The sequence below is a fragment of the Megalopta genalis genome, chromosome 9, assembly GCF_051020955.1.
Source record: "Megalopta genalis isolate 19385.01 chromosome 9, iyMegGena1_principal, whole genome shotgun sequence".
Taxonomy (NCBI): domain Eukaryota; kingdom Metazoa; phylum Arthropoda; class Insecta; order Hymenoptera; family Halictidae; genus Megalopta; species Megalopta genalis.
The window spans coordinates 14,459,080-14,475,592 of NC_135021.1; the positions used below are offsets into that span (position 1 = coordinate 14,459,080).

Genomic DNA, 16,513 nt, shown 5'->3' on the forward strand with positions numbered 1-16,513 from the left:
GTTTTACTCTCCAAAAAGCAATACATATTATCTATGGAAGTATCATTGATGGTATCTATGGAACAGTACGTCAGATTGTTTTCTTTGAAATAGATATTTGTAATGGGCATACTTCATTATTCTCATTCAGAATAGGCCAGCTTCAAAGTTGCCAAAATTTGCAACAACACCAGGTCGAGTTATTATTGTTCCACATAAATAATATGTTAGCTGTTGCAACGTTTTCTATATTAACTTTCAATTAACTAAATTCGGATAAGCCTAACAGCATGGAGAGGAAGTTTAAAAAACGCGGTTACTATTCAGAACTCGTTACGGGTAAGAATTTTTGATTACAGCACCTGGATATGAGAATTTTCCCACTTGTACCATTATGCATTTAATTTCGTGGATTAAATGAAAGAAAACGGGATAAATATATAACTTTAGTGAAAAATAACTGAAATTCTTAATCTTCGCTTTTAAATTATAAACGATACGCAGGTACAAGGGAGCAACTGAGAAAACCGGGACAGATTATCGAAAACGTTGCGCCAAGGCGGAGAAAACTTGCCTGGCAAGTGCTCACCGAGCATCATAGCGCACACGTTTCACGATTAGAGGATCAGAAAACATATCAGTTCCTTGGCGAAGCCAAACGATGGATGAGCTTTGACGAGGATCGTTCGATCGTGAGCAGAAATTCATATAAACTTTGAATACCCTAAAAGTTGTTATTCTGAGAATATAGAAATGTTTATGGGACTCTCCTTTATTTGTATCATGCAAAACAAGTTTATTTATTATTGCGAATACATAAATTTCATCATAAAATACAATGAAAAATCCGGCAAAAATTAATTGCTGTTTGGATATTGATGATGCCTCTTGTGGCGAAATGCTGAAGTTCTGTTCCGGGTTCGTACAGCGCCAATTAGTATGTGGTGAAACTCTGAAACTACTAGACAAAACAGAGCTTCCAGATTTTACCGTAAGTGGCACCACTGTTTGGCTAGTAGTCTCAGCGTTTTGTCATTTACTAATTGGCGCTGTACGGATCCCAAACGAAGCTTCTTGATTTCGCCACAAGAGGCATCACCATAATTCAAACAGCAATTGATTCTTGTTGGATTTTATATTGCATCTTATGTATTTGCAATAATAAATAAACTTTTATTGCATAATATAAATGCAGAAGATTCTCCTGAATATTTTTCTGTACCTTTATAATATATTTTTGCCCCCTGAATATGCAAATTTCATGTTGTTTTCTGCACACATATCTTCCTTAGTACGTGCATCATTTACGCTTTAAATAAAAAATAATATTTAATTGTATTTCTATCATTTTCTAATTTTTAATTACGTTTACCGTTACGTTTTATCATTAGCTGTAGTAACTGCGACAAATATTTTGCTGAAAATACAAAAGATCGCATGTTACGGCTACAGCGGTAAAAATCATCCGTCCTGAATATTCGCAATAATAACTAAGCTTCTTCTGCACGATATAGATGCAGAAGATTCTCCCGGATATTTCCGTACTGTAAGATATCCCTGAGAAAAACATATTCAGACAGCGACAAATTTTTTTGTTGCGTTCAGGAGTTTCCGGCGGAGACATTTACTCCGAAAGTACAAATGCAGCTGAACGTCGAGCCGAAACGATTGCCTCGAAACGTAGAAATGGAAAGGAGACGCAAGCTCTACCGCAGTTTGAAGATCGAGGATGCTCTGGAGACGATCGGTGTGACGTCCAAGGATATGTTACCACCTTCCGCCATCTTGCCGCTGTTGAATCGTGATATGATCTACGGTTTGTTCGGCAGGGCTCACATTTTGCCGCTGGAATTATTCGACGACGAGGAATTCGACTGCAGGTACAGGCTGTCTATAAGAAACCGTCAAATCGTTATTAGTTTTCTGGGTATTGTATCGGAAGTGTCTGTAAAATCGTGGGTGTTTGTCTCTGTACCACTCTATATACAGGGTGAGTCGCCTCGAAATATGAACTGGAATATTTTCGAAGTTAACTGGCCGAGAAATCTAACAAACATTATTCGATCTAATTGTTATTTCTGTGTATAAGCGATCACGTACAGGGCTAAAACTGACACCGATACGAGGGTGAAGAGATAGGTGTAATACAACAGATAGGCGATAAAAGAAATAGAAAATTACCGCATCCAAAAGTAGAAACGCACCCTTACAAGAGATCCATTATATTCAACGAAAAGAGATAAAAGAAAATAAAGGAAAAGAAATAGTGAAAGAAAGAGAACGGGGCAGGCACTGGACAAAGGAATAAGTGTAGGAAAAATTAACCCCTTAATGCACAGTTTTTTTGGAAAAGGCCGGCCAAAAAAGATCAATTTTTTTTAATGTAAAAAAACAATTTAGAACGTTGTCTTGGCAAGAAAATTACAAAAATACAAAAATAATCAAAATTTTTATTGCAATTCTAATTTTCAGAATATTACTATTATTATTATTATTATTATTATCATTATTATTATTATTGTTATTATTATTATTATTATATTTTATTTTACATTATGTTTTAGTAAAATATATATTGAAAAATGAGCGAATCAGAATCTGAATATGAATACGCTGTCGGAAAGCGGCTCACAAGGAAGAGATAAGTCGTAAGTGATAAATAGAAAAAGGATATATTTTATACTTGAATAAGTAAGTGTTATAGCTTACAATCCCATGTAAATGATAAATATCAATAAAACAATTGATTCTTTTTGCTTTCACATTGTTATTTTCAATTCTCGATTGCATTCGAGTGTGAACAATTATAGCAACATAAAGTACAACGCCGCTCGAATTATCTCGAGTGTGCACAGTTTGGCCAGTTTAGCGCGCTCGAGTTAACTCGAGCGTGCACGTTAAGGGGTTAAAGCTATGTAAACATGAGCAGATAGAATGATAGAATGTAATAAAGTAATTGGACCGCGGCGTTCTGCATTTTGTCAAGGATGCCAGGACGATATTGAAATTTCTTTCTGAGTGCGTTAAGTCCTTGAGTCGTTAAGTTATCGATTCTGATTGATGCAGAACGATCGAGGATTGGCTAAATCTCGGGAGAATCGACGGGAAACGATCTCCATTGCCTGCGGCCGTGTTCGCTCCGCGGGTCCAGGAAGAAGGCCAGAAGTTTGACAAAGCGAGCGACATGCTGGATAATTTGTTCGCCTGGTGTAACGCAGCCGTGACCGATTACGATTACGATACCAAGCTGTGGTCGGTGATCACGCTGGACGGAAAAAAGCGGAAGTACTCGATACCGAGGATCTACATCAGGTTTTACGCGGAGGACCCGAGGATCTGCGCGAGGAGAATGGCTGCCGCCATCGAGGACAGGCGAATCGCTGAAGAGTCGATAACGTTAGCTCGATCATATCACCTTTGACCGTTCGCTAAATCATAACAGTACTCTGTGAACTTTCGCATAGGTATAATTTTTATCTGGATTGCATGAAACTGGACGGCATGAAGACCATGACCGAAGCCGAGAAGGACGCCATTGTTCGGGCCAGCTTGGCCCGTGATGACACGAAGTTCAATGAGACGGTCATATCAGCTGTGCGTAACTTTCGTTTTTTAAATATTCCGTTTTGGACAACAGTCGCTTTCTGCTTCGAGGCTCGTTAAAACCGTCGCGACCGACCCTAATTTCCACAATTATCTAAATCTCGTTGAAAAAGCCATCAGAGGGAAATAGTCAATTGTTTTTCTCTCAGTTTGAAAGTTTCTTCCGGGCAGAATTTCATTTCAAATTTGATTGCCGACGAGCACCGACGACATAACTAAATTGCAGGAGGGTGAATCTGATTAAAAGACTCGAGTCTCCCGTCCCGTTTCACCCTCGCTGAAAAGTGGTCCGCTCCCTCCTTGAATCAGCAAAGTCATTGGCACAGTCACGCATTTAAAGCCGCCCCCCGTTTTCCAGCTGATCGAGGAGATCTCCTTGGATTATCAGCGGACGATGTGCGATATCGTGTGGAGGCGAATGATCCGGCTGAACCCGGAGTTGTTTAAGTTCATCACGTGGACACCGAGAGTCGAGGCGGAGAAGGTGCCGGATACGGGGAAAATCGATACGGGCATGAGAAACTTCCAAGTAATTGTCCCTTTACCAATCTACATGTTTTCTACTGCAGTTCTCGTTTATGCCAGCTTGCCAGTTCATCAAATACTTGTCGATAGCAAGTCTTCCCGCACGGATTCTAACGAAATAAAAATGTACGCGCGAAATGATCGAAATGGAATTCTGATTGTCCAGGAGATACAGCGGTTCTCGCACTGGTACACACTGTACGTGATGAGGGAGGTTTACGAGGCGATGTCCTGCATCGTGATTGAATGCATTCACGTGTCCTCGATGAACCTGTTTGCCTCGAGCATCGGTAAAACCGTGAAGTTGTGGGAGTTCGAGGACATGCAAACGCTGGCCACTAGCACGGTAATCAAGTATCTGAAAGAGCCGTGGCTGGAGAAGATCACACAGTGCGTGCGGATGCGTTTGAGAGAAGTCGGCAAAGGATGGTTCAATTTAGACCAAAAAGTCCATGACGTGTACGACGTGATGAAGCTGCACCGTTTCATGAATCTCGCCACGCTACGTATGCAGGTAAAAAGACCAGAAACTGGACGGGAAAATCTTTTTTGAGAACGTCCTTGAATGCGAAAGCTTCGCTATAAATAGGAATGAAAACTGTGGGTGAGAGAGATTAAGGATAATCGATGGGTGGCCTTAACTTGGGCGAGTGAGAGAAGCTACGAAAAGATGACATTCGATGTTTGAGCAATTGCGATGATTGCCATTTTTCTTCGTGCAGCTGAATACATACTTCGTTTTGTGAGTCCGTGCGTCGGATTTATTTACATAAACTGTTCCCGAAAGATACATATTTGACGTGAACACGATTCGTTTTTAAAATCAAATACATTCTTCAAACAGCATATCAATTTAACGTGTCAACAAACGATTATCACGCGGCTGATCGAATTGAAAGGTTTTGTAAACGTCCGCGTAGCACGCGCTTCGGATTTTGGTGGAGAGTTCGATCGTGACGTTCACCGACAGCTTGGTGAACCCGGCGCTCTGCGCGCTGGGCGTGAAGGAACCTTTCTCCTGGGGCGAGAACTTTGTCGAGAGCCGGTTCCAGTCCTCTTTCAAGCCCCTGTTCAACATAGAAATTGAAATGGACGAGAAGGCGGCGTTCTACTCTACCGATCCCGATGCTTTTGTGGTGAGATCGATCGAAATATTTCGGAACACCGCAGAGTTTAGAGTTTGTTTATCCGCGACATCGTTATCCATCTTGTTTAAGGAGGTCATCGTGAACTTGTACGACAGCGCGGTGGCCAGCAGCCACCAGATTCGACAAATACACCCATTCTTACTTCCGTCCTTAAAGTTCCCTAACGATATTTTCCTGAGCTCGGTTGGTTTGCTCGATGAAAACGTGTGCAGAATACGGGATCGTATCAAATCAGCTTACCAAAAGTCCGTGATACCCCTCAAAGCATACGCCGCGGAATTCCATCGATTTCTCGAGCTGTTCAACCTGGACGTTGCGCAATACGTCGAGTAATTCAATTCCTTAATATGATTTTACTTTTCCTTACTCGGCTCCTATTAATATTCGGACAACCTTTAAAATGCGATAACTTTTTTAGAATTGGGCTAAACGACTTGAATTTTTTTAGATGATACAGGGACCAGTCTACTAGATCATAACGAGAATGCTTTTTTAAATTTCATTGAGATCGGTAGACCTTGGTATGAGTTCTAAACAATTGAAGATCACAAAGATCGCAGTATTGTGATACACAGTACTTTCGATCACTAAGTGAGAGAAATCTGCAATTTCTAAAATATTTTAACGCTTGCAACTTGACTTTGCGTTAACCGATAGATATAAAGTCAAAAAACGAGTCATTGTCCATTATACTAGCCCGCAATCATCTAAATAAAATTCTAATCGTCTAATCCAGTTTTAAACAAGTTATTGCGTTTTGAAAAGTGTCAGAATATTAATGGGAGCTCACTGTAGACCCATCCTATTTTGTATCTAGCACCTAATTGTATTTACAGTGGCCCGCAAAAGTGTTCGTACACCTTTTGAAACGTAATAACTATTTTAAAACTCAACTGAACGACTAGAATTTTTTGACTAAAATGCTTTTTTTAAATTTTGCTATTACTTGGAATGATCAAAAAAATAAAAAAACTTTAGTTTTTTAACTTTTTCATCTGAGCCTATAACAAAAATTAAAAAAATACCTTTCGTAGACCTCGATGATTCGTATGCCTGCCGAAAATTTTTATCGAAACCGGTTAACCCAGAGTCGAGTTACAGGCGTTGAAAGATTTAAAAAATTGCAGATTTCTTCCAGTTTTTGGTCAAAATCGTGATAAAACTGCTATTTTTTCCATCTCTAGTCTGTTGTAACTCACAACGTCAAGCGATTTTGATACAATTTTCAACATGCCTAGAGGAGAGGCATATAAGAGCATATTTTTCTTTTCTTTTGTCATTCTAAGCAATAGCAAAATTTTTAAAAAGTATTTTGGTCCTTGCCTAATAGACCAGTCTCGCTATCAACTAAAAAAAAACTCAAGTCGCTTAGTTCAGTTCTGAAAAAGTTATTGCGTTTTAAAAGATGTGCGAACACCTTTGTGGCCAGGCTCAATACCAGCAGGCTCGAGAATGTTATATATTTCCACTGGCAGGGACATGAACCAACAACAGGATCTGACTACGCTAGACATAAAGGACGCGATAAGTTTCCAACTCACGATGCAGAAGAACCTCGAAGTAATACTGCCGAAGTGGATATCCATCGGACCGTTCAACGTGATCGTGTTCCCGTTGAAGCAGTTCCTGATGCAGAAACGGCGCGACTGTGCCACGGGGTTGCTCGAGATGCTCACGCACAAATTGCGGGCCGAGGTCGAGACCGTCCTGGACGATTACCGAGATATAAGGATCAAGCTGAAAGAACAACCGCAGAGCATCGAGCACGTGTTCGAGATCCGCGAGTGGATGGAGACGATACCGTTGCGAGTGCAGGAGCTCGAATCTAAAATGGACAAATTGAAATTGGACTTCGACGTGCTCGACTTATTCTGGTGGAATTTGTCCGACGAGGATTTTCAGGCAAAGTGGGAGGCCATCGGCTCGCCGTTTCAAATTCAATTGCAGGTCGATATCCACCAGCATGAAATCGTTTAATGTCATTTTCTCGGCACGTCCAATCGATCACTAAGCACCTCCGCTCGGAGAGTGCACCGAACGAATGATTAATTTCTCTTCGCAGATCGATGAAACGGACGAGCGGCTCGTCGAGGAGCAGGACAAATTTTATAGAATCCAGATCCAGGACGAGGTCCTGCTGCTCGAAAAGATCGACACTTTGGTGGGCAACGTTCAAAACATCGGCCTGCAACACGACGTGACCCGAATACACGAAACCGCGCTCGACGTTAAGCGCGTTTGGAAAGCGATGACCGAATGCCGGGAGAATGGTTTGTTGTTGAACGAACGACAAAAGCTGTTTGGCATGAAAGTGGTGCCTTTCGAGAATTTGCAGAAGCTTATAAGGGACTTCGAGCCCTATAGAAGCTTATGGGTGACCGCGTCAGGCGAGTATTGAAGCACGAAATCGTTCTCCAATCGAATTACAATTCATTTCAGTTTCTCGGCATTCTTTTGTTCGCGTATCAGGAGAGTTCTACGTATCTGAGTATTGGTAGAGCTTTCTATGAACTCCAATCGCAGCGATTATTACGTCTACAAGATTCTTTGGTATTTATTGATTGCGCTCGACAGATTGGCTGAAATGGTACGAGGTGTGGATGGACAATCCTCTGATAAATGTAGATGGCAGCCAAATGGAGAACCTTGTGGTCGATATGTACCGGGCGATCACTCGGGCCGTCAGAACGTTCCAAGAATTTCCCAGTGCGTGGAAACTTGAATTATGATCAAAGTACTTACGTTCCGCCTCGGTTGCTTCTCACCGGAAACGCTTTGGTATTCGACGGTGGTATTTCTCCGAGAATTTTACTTGAACGTTTTCCCAATGTTTAAAAAATGTGTTTCGAAACCGAATTTATTGCGATCTTAGATCTCAATGAGAATAGAGGCTTCGCGCTTTAAAGCGACACCGGCTAAATCGCTGTCAGCGCGCGAAGCTGAAACGAGACCGGTTCGGCGTCGACTCGATTCTAATCCGTGTTTTCATTCTGTTACAGAGGTGCAAGAAGTGGCAACACTGATCCGGGACCAAATGGACGAATTTAAACCGTACATTGGATTGATCAAATCTCTTCGCGATCCGGGAATGAAGGATCGACATTTCGAGCAGCTGAGCGCACAAACCGGCATACAAATGGCGCTCACGCCCTCGTTAACGTTTCGATCGCTGCTGTATTTCGGCATCGAACAGTTCGAGGAACTAGTGAAGACCGTGGCCGAAACGGCCGCCAAAGAATACGCAACGGAATGGACGTTGAATAAGATGATCGTCGAATGGGAGCCGATCGTGATGGAATTATTACCGTACAAGACCACCGGTGGGTGAAAAATGAGGTCGAAACATTCGCGACGGCGACAAGGGCCGTGTTTGAGTTGACGCGTGAAGAATCTTCTGCTGGCACGATTGAAACCTCTGCTTCCTTTTTCGTCTATCCGCAGGTACATACATCATGAAAGTTACAGAGGAGGTCATGATGCTTCTGGACAAACATATACTCGACGTGCAACAGCTGAGTTTCAGCCCTCTGAAAACCGCTTTCGAGGACGAGATCAACGAATGGGAAAACAAGCTGAAGTTGACTCAGGAAGTGCTTCATCTTTGGACGGAGGTGCAGAGGTAAAGTGTTCCCGCGGTACCAGGGAAATCGTGGATAGATATTTGGTGTAGCTAACGGAGATTGTTTGCAGAGAGTGGATGTACTTGGAACCAATATTTACGTCAGAAGACATCAGCACACAATTACCTTCGGAGGCAAGGAAATATAGTGCTATGGAGCGAAACTGGAGAAGGATCATGAAGAATGCTTATGACCATCCTTACGTAAGACTGGGCTCGATGCCAGAAATGAGAAATATTGGGTTCCGAGAACGTTTCCCGGTTCTCTTTTAATAATTGTCCTCGCGCTTTTGTTTCGTTCGAATATTTGCAAGCTTCGTTCGGAGCAGAGCTGTTCAACAGCTTGCTCGTAGCGATTATCAGCCCAGGGCAACATCGATCAGCGGACTATATGTATAGGTTAAATTGTATAGGTCCCACTTTCGAGAGCAACGGGACCCTTCCTTAGGCCCTCTTGGGACTCCCCACCAGTAACGACACTTTATTTGAAGACGGTGGTCGACTATAGATTACGTCGAGCATTGCCCGATTGGCATATAACGGCAATGCGTGCGAGTGAGAGAGGAAGGATGGCACGAAAGTGTAAACATTTCGCTCTTGTACTTTCCAATATAACTTCGACGCTTGCCCGTAGCTTTGCCTTTACCCGCCGCAAGACCTGTTGAACAGCTCTGGTTTAGACCGTGGAAAATATTTGTTGAATTTCGATCAATTCGGTGTCTACCTAGACGATACCCTTACTCGAGAAAATACTGCGCATTCACGAAGCACGCATTAACAAATCCCCAAAGTTTCGAATCGATGCGTCCAACGGGTTTTCTTGAGAAAATCCCCAAAGATCGCCGGTGATTTCGACTCGAAGTTTTCTTGAAAAGCGTCAATTTGAAACCGTTCGTCGTCGATCGTTCTGGACGCAGGTCATCAAGATCTGTCCGGACAGGAATCTGCTGGAGAGCCTGCAGGAGTGCCAAAGCCTGCTGGAGGTGGTGCACAAGGGTCTGTCTAATTATCTGGAGGTGAAACGTCGCGCCTTCCCGCGGTTCTATTTCCTGAGCGACGATGAGCTGCTCGAGATCCTGGCGCAGGCAAAGAACGTGCAGGCGGTACAGCCGCATCTCCGGAAGTGTTTCGAAAACATCCAGATGGTCCGGTTCGAGGAGGATTTGCAAATCACGCGGATGTACTCTGCGGAGGGCGAAGAGGTCGTCCTTCGACCGCCCATGTACCCCATAAGAAGCGTCGAGTATTGGTTGGGTGTTTTGGAGGGCGTGATGCGGAACACCATCAGAGAGATCGTTCGTGACGCTTTAGCGGTCGTCGAGACCACGCCGAGGAAAACATGGGTCTACATGTGGCCTGGCCAAGTGACTTTATGCTGCGGCCAAGCGTATTGGACTGCGCATGTGGAACACGCTATTCGGAACAATGCGCTTCGCCATTATTACCAGGAGATGTTGGGCCATGTATGTTTACTTTGCGCTTCCTTGTTCAGCATCGACAATGGCCGTCTCCGGTCTATGCAATTGCTATCGATCTGTCGATCCGTTTGGTAATTCATGAGTCGACCCATACAGTGGCCCACATAAGTGTTCGTACACCTTTTGAAACGTAATAACTATTTTAAAATTAAGCTAAATGTCTTGAATTTTTTTTTAGATAGTAGAGGGATTGTTCTACTAAACGATGACTAAAACGCTTTCTTTTTTAATTTTGCTATTACTTGGAATGACAAAAAAATAAAAATCTCGTCTTTTTAACTTTTTTTATCTGAGCCTACAACGAAAATTTAAAGAAATGTCCTTCGTAGATCTCGGTAACTTACATGCATGTTGAAAATTGTATCGAAATCGGTTCACGTTGTTATGAGTTACAACAAATTAAAGATCGCAAAAATCGCAGTTTTATCACGATTTTGACCGAAAACTGTGTGAAATCTGCAATTTTTTAAATCCTTCAACGCCTGTAGCTCGACTCTGGATTAATCGATTTCGATCAAATTTTCAGCACGCGTATAAGTTATCGAGATCTACAAAAGGCAATTTTTAAATTTTCGTTATAAGCTCAGATGAAAAAGTTTAAAAACAAGTGTTTTTATTTTTTCTTTTCATTCCAAGTGATAGTCAAGTAATTTAGCCATCGTTTAGTAGATTAATCCCTCCATCATCTAAAAAAAATTCAATATAGCTCAGTTTTGGAAAAGTTATTGCGTTTTAAAAGGTGTACGAACACTTTTGTGGTCCACTGTATGTCCCTAGAATATCCAACAACAGTTACTGTGTAAATGATGTTCGAAAAGATGTACGTACAGGCACAGGGTGTATAAAAATGATATATCATGTCCACCATAGCGTTATTCTACGCCTCTCAAGATCTCTAAAAATCTTCTGAAAGTCATTTTTTTTTTTAAATTGCAACGTATATTACTCATCGAGAGGTAGAAAAGTCTGAAAGGACGATGCTAAGAACGACATAAATGTTATATGTCACGACCATTACACACAAAATCCTGGTACGTCCAGCCGGCTAGTGACTCTACATGCAAAAAGAAGTCGAAAAAGAGAATAACATTGTTTCATGTAAGACTTCGTTTTCGAAAAAGCTGAGTTGGGTCAAGTTCGCGTGGTTTGTAGTTGTAATTCTCGTAGCAGTAGTTCTCGCGTTGGCGAGAAGTAGAATTGATGTGTCACGGCCAGACGCGCCACTTGACTCTCCTATTCAATAGTATTATCTTCTAAACCTAATTGTTCTCGGAAACGGAGTCTTAGATGAAAAAATCTTATTTTTTCCTCCTCGACGTACTCGTTTCATGTAGAAACAATTCCCGGCCTATTGTACCACGATTTTGGAGACACCCTATATAATTTTTCTGTAAAGGATTGACTTGAGACCAATGGCTCCGTTTAGACTTTTGTTTTTCGCGATGAGTACTATACGTTGTAATAAAAATGAATTGATCCTTTGGTTTTGATTTTCAAGATCAAGGACAATTTTGCAGTCGTTTTTTAGCAGATCTCCGCCCATCCAGACGTGTAGTATCACGCTATGGTGTTCGCGATACATCGTTTATACATCCTGTACACAAAGAAATGATAGAACTAAAAGAACTGAAGCGGTTCTTTTACGCATCTCGAACAAGCTATTAAAATTGCATACGACGTAGTCACCGGAGAGATCCCTGCTAAACGATGTTGCTCGAAATAGGAACGTTGCATCGGCACGTCGACAACGGAACACGCGTTCGACGATTCACTTTGTAAGCTATAATGTACGTTAAAACTGATTTGCATTTCCGACGCCGATTATAAGGATAGAATAGCCAATACAATGAGACAGAGCATTAAACTGGTTAATGCTATCCGATACGTAACACTATTCGCACGCAGCTCGATGGTCTGCGCGAATTAGTACGGGGCACTCAGACGGAAATACAGAGATTGATGCTGGAAGCTGTGATCACGATCGAGGTTCACGCGAGGGACGTCACGTACAAGCTGATCGAAGAAGGAGTATCGAATGTCAACGATTTTGATTGGATCTCGCAGCTGCGGTACTACTGGGTCGATGATGCTGATCTGAAGGTGCGCGCGGTCAACGCTGAATTCCCCTACGGGTAAATTGTCCGAATAAATATCTCAACCTGTGCTGAACACTTCTATTAACCCTTTCGCTACGGGCGGGTTCTCCACCGCGGTACTTCCGCATTATATTGCATAATGTTTTATTTCCTCTCATACTGTAAATTAAAGAGCGCATGCTAAGACGTTATAAATACCCTGGAATACCCTTTATTTATAAATACCCTTTGGAGAGAAATTTTTTCGTACGAAAACATTCAAGCAGCTTGGGTTCTCCGCCGCGGTACTCCCGCTGACGATCGGCGTCGCGTAGCGTGCAGTGATGTCGCGGCGCTCCGTTCAGCGGAAGTACCGCGGCGGAGAACCCAAGCTGCTTGAATGTTTTCGTACGAAAAAATTTCTCTCCAAAGGGTATTTATAAATAAAGGGTATTCCAAGGTATTTATAACGTCTTAGCATGCGCTCTTTAATTTACAGTATGAGAGGAAATAAAACATTATGCAATATAATGCATCTTATGGAAGGCCACTATAGTGGCCCATAGTACCTCAGTGGCATCTTATGAAAGGCCACTATAGTGGCCCGTAGTACCTCAGTGGCATCATACGAAAGGCCACTATAGTGGCCCGTAGTACCTCAGTGACATCTTATGGAGGGCCACTATAGTGGCCCGTAGTAGCGAAAGGGTTAATCCTTCCTTTGACGCGACGCGCCGCACCGCCGGCGAAGTTAACACTTTCACAACTGCTGACACCACTGTGGTGTCATTGGTAGACCAGTCGTTATTTGCCGGTGACTCCCACGTGGTACCATTGATAGGCCAGTCGCTATTTGCCGGTGACTCCCACGTGGTACCAGTGGCAAGCCACTTGCAAAACTTTTCTTAATTATTGATTTATAATAATAATGTTAATTGTTTCATGAATTTACGTAAAGTTTTTTCTTCCAAAATATTGCCGGCCACTGGCGACGTTTCACTGCGCTAACATGCGGTTGTGAAAGTGTTAACATTAGATCCGACCCACACGAAGATACCTGCATCGTGATACGCGTATGCGATACAACGTTGAACGCGAGAGAAAGTATCGCAGTACTGTGTTGCACATCTTGATACAGTAATTTCTCTCGGAAATGTCAAATTTCGAATTGCTGCGAATTTCCCTGTGGCTAGTCCTACGCCTATGTAATTTATTGCTACCTCGATGCTAAGGGTCGACTGAGTTCCCGGAAGACAACACAAAATTTGTTTTGGCGTGAGTCAGGACCTACATGGTTATTATCCAGCCTTTTGGCTCGTTTTTATAGTTGTTGACAATTCGTAACTGTAAAAACGAACCGCAAGGTTCGAATAATCGTATCTCTTCTTCCTAAATTGTCCATTTTTGCTCTCAAGCTGAGCATCAATTAGGGAGAATTTACTGTACTAGGTACGTGACCGTCGAATCGTAGCACGTGGCCTCCGAATTGCCTTCGAATCGTGGAAAGAAATTAGAAATAAAAAGGTTGAGTCATCGTTTTTATTCTAGCATTGCCATGTATTCATATTAATGTACACCGGAATGCTGGCCGCTGCCTTTTTTTGCCGACTGCCCCGAGTTTCTATAAAAATGAGCCGCGAGGCCCGAAAAATCGCGACTTAGTATTCTCAGATCTGCCGGTTTAAATTCTGACATTTATCTTCTCCGAACATTTCTGGGAGAAATTACTACAGTAAGCATCTTCGTGTGGAACGGGTCTTACGTCTACACGTAAATGAAAAGCTAAATAAAAAAGTTGTGCCAGAATTGAAGAACTTGTGATAGGAGCGAGATAAAGCGACACAGTTTTTTTTTTCATTAGAGCTGAAATGTTGTAGAATAACGGAAAAATTGATAGAATGTAGTATGAACATTTTTTAACGTTGCAAATTGATGTGAGACTATATGAAGTATTTCAACAAAATTGTGCTTTATCCAATGCCATATATATTATATTTGAATCTTTTCGTGACAAGTTATAGATTGTAACAAACAGCTTTCACAAATCGGACCGCAAAATTTATCTATCACTTCAGAATTTTGGAAAAACTCGATTCAAGTGAAAACGCTAATTCGTGATTTTTTCGTTGAAATGATTTGATAATAATTTCGGGATCGTATTTGATACCAGCGTGTCAAAATCTACAAGGAATGGTGTATAATATGTCGTTAAAAGAAGGTCCAGCTGTACATGGAATATTGGATAAATCACAATTTTGTTGAAATATTTCAAATTGAATACACATAGATTTCCAAGATTGAAAAATGTTCGCACTGCATTCTCTCTATTTTTCCTTTATTTTACAACATTTCAGCTTTGACGTAAAAAAACAACTGCAAATCTCATTTTCTATCAAAAGTTCTTCGACTTCGACACACCTTTTTCATTTAGCTCTCCTGCGTGACGAGGTCGAAAACAATTCGTGTATCATTCGGACGAGCGGTCCGCTGCGAATTAAAGTCCGTAATCGAATTTGTTACGATTTATCGGGAAATTTATTGGGATTTCGTCGAAGGTACGAGTACTTGGGGAACACCGGCAGGCTGGTGATCACTCCGCTGACTGACCGATGCTACCTGACCTTGACAGGGGCCTTACATCTGAAATTCGGCGGAGCTCCCGCAGGTCCGGCCGGTACTGGTAAAACAGAAACAACCAAGGACCTCGCGAAAGCATTCGCGATCCAATGTGTGGTCTTCAACTGCTCCGATCAGTTAGACTTCATGTCCATGGGCAAGTTCTTCAAAGGCCTCGCCAGGTAATTTCCGTCGTAATTAATTCTATGGCAATCAAAGTCATTGGTTAGCCGTTGGCTTCGAATTCGCTTTTGTTTAAACGAATGATGCTCTCGAACAAGACTGCGCGCGTCAATATGCTCTCCGTCTGTTGTACTTTTGTTGTCGAATATCTCGAGATACCCTCGCTTACCGTGTGATTAGATTGTTAACAGTGATACTGTTTGCCGAATTCAGCTCCGGTGCTTGGGCGTGTTTCGACGAGTTCAACAGGATCGACATCGAGGTGCTTTCAGTGATTGCGCAACAGATCATGACTATTCAACAGGCGCAACAGATGCGTGTCGATACGTAAGTGTATTGGAGAATTGGACATCCTTTAGGTTGCTGTCGCAATAGTATTTTCTGTTATCCGCGAATTGGAATGTGTTGCGCTTATATGGTTGGTGCGTATGAAATGTCGGATTTTTAAGTAAATATATAAAACTGCATATCTTTCCTCAAGAGCTGTTTATTTAATCAAAATGTGCTCCATTTTCTTCAATACAATGTTCCCAACGAGATTTTAATGCATTGATGCCTGTCTTAACACGTTGAATGCCACGCCGGTTTTACAGAAATTGTCCGTGGCGCCACGATGAATTTTCTTTTATGTGATACATATAATGTTGAAATATTATCTGCAATAGATAAGTTACAGTGTACAATCATGTTTGACATGTTAATTGCGACAGGGGTCACTGTTTGAATCGACGATGGTAATAATACAAAATTTTAGATATTGACATTTGTTTTAAATTATATATATATATTTCTATCAATTTGGGCGCGCCGGTCACCGGTGGCCCTCATGGCTTCACCGCCAAGTTAAGTTATATTCTCTAATCTTTAGAATCAATAAACTCTGATATGGAATTTTTCAGACTGTCTTCATTTTCATACTGTTTAGCCCGTAAAAACTGTTCTAAATGTTAAAAACAATGAAAGTCGGTTGGCGAAAGATCCGGCGAATAAGCTGGGTGCTGCAAAATTTCATATTTCAATTCATTTCATTTCGCAATTGTTTTGTACGACCTATGCAGCCGAGCGTTGTCGTGGAGAAGTATTGAGCCATTGGGTATTTTTCATGCATTTCATCAGTATACTGGCAGTACTTTCCGGCTGTAATTGTCTCCCCAGCTCGAACGAACGACTAGTGAATTACTCCAGTCACATTCCACCAAACTGTTATTAAAATTTTCCGAGGATTCACAGACGTTTCGAGCCTTCCACGCGGTTCATTTTGTAAGGAAAAATCGCCAGATCGAAAAT

General features: G+C 41.9%; 1 protein-coding gene across 1 annotated transcript in view; it reads left to right on the plus strand.

Annotated features, from left to right (window-relative positions):
* Positions 1-1,590: 1,590 nt before the first annotated feature.
* The window catches only part of LOC117217518 (dynein axonemal heavy chain 1), a 78,600-nt gene continuing 63,677 nt past the window's right edge, over positions 1,591-16,513 (plus strand). The window contains exons 1-16 of the mRNA XM_076524569.1: positions 1,591-1,859; positions 3,046-3,387; positions 3,444-3,573; positions 3,941-4,621; positions 5,028-5,243; positions 5,325-5,584; positions 6,731-7,202; positions 7,318-7,642; positions 7,830-7,961; positions 8,255-8,575; positions 8,697-8,874; positions 8,946-9,078; positions 9,792-10,337; positions 12,258-12,484; positions 14,983-15,225; positions 15,440-15,553. Of these exons, the coding sequence (XP_076380684.1) occupies positions 1,621-1,859; positions 3,046-3,387; positions 3,444-3,573; positions 3,941-4,621; positions 5,028-5,243; positions 5,325-5,584; positions 6,731-7,202; positions 7,318-7,642; positions 7,830-7,961; positions 8,255-8,575; positions 8,697-8,874; positions 8,946-9,078; positions 9,792-10,337; positions 12,258-12,484; positions 14,983-15,225; positions 15,440-15,553 (4,559 nt within the window). The 5' untranslated portion in view covers positions 1,591-1,620. The remainder of the gene's footprint in view (positions 1,860-3,045; positions 3,388-3,443; positions 3,574-3,940; positions 4,622-5,027; positions 5,244-5,324; positions 5,585-6,730; positions 7,203-7,317; positions 7,643-7,829; positions 7,962-8,254; positions 8,576-8,696; positions 8,875-8,945; positions 9,079-9,791; positions 10,338-12,257; positions 12,485-14,982; positions 15,226-15,439; positions 15,554-16,513) is intronic.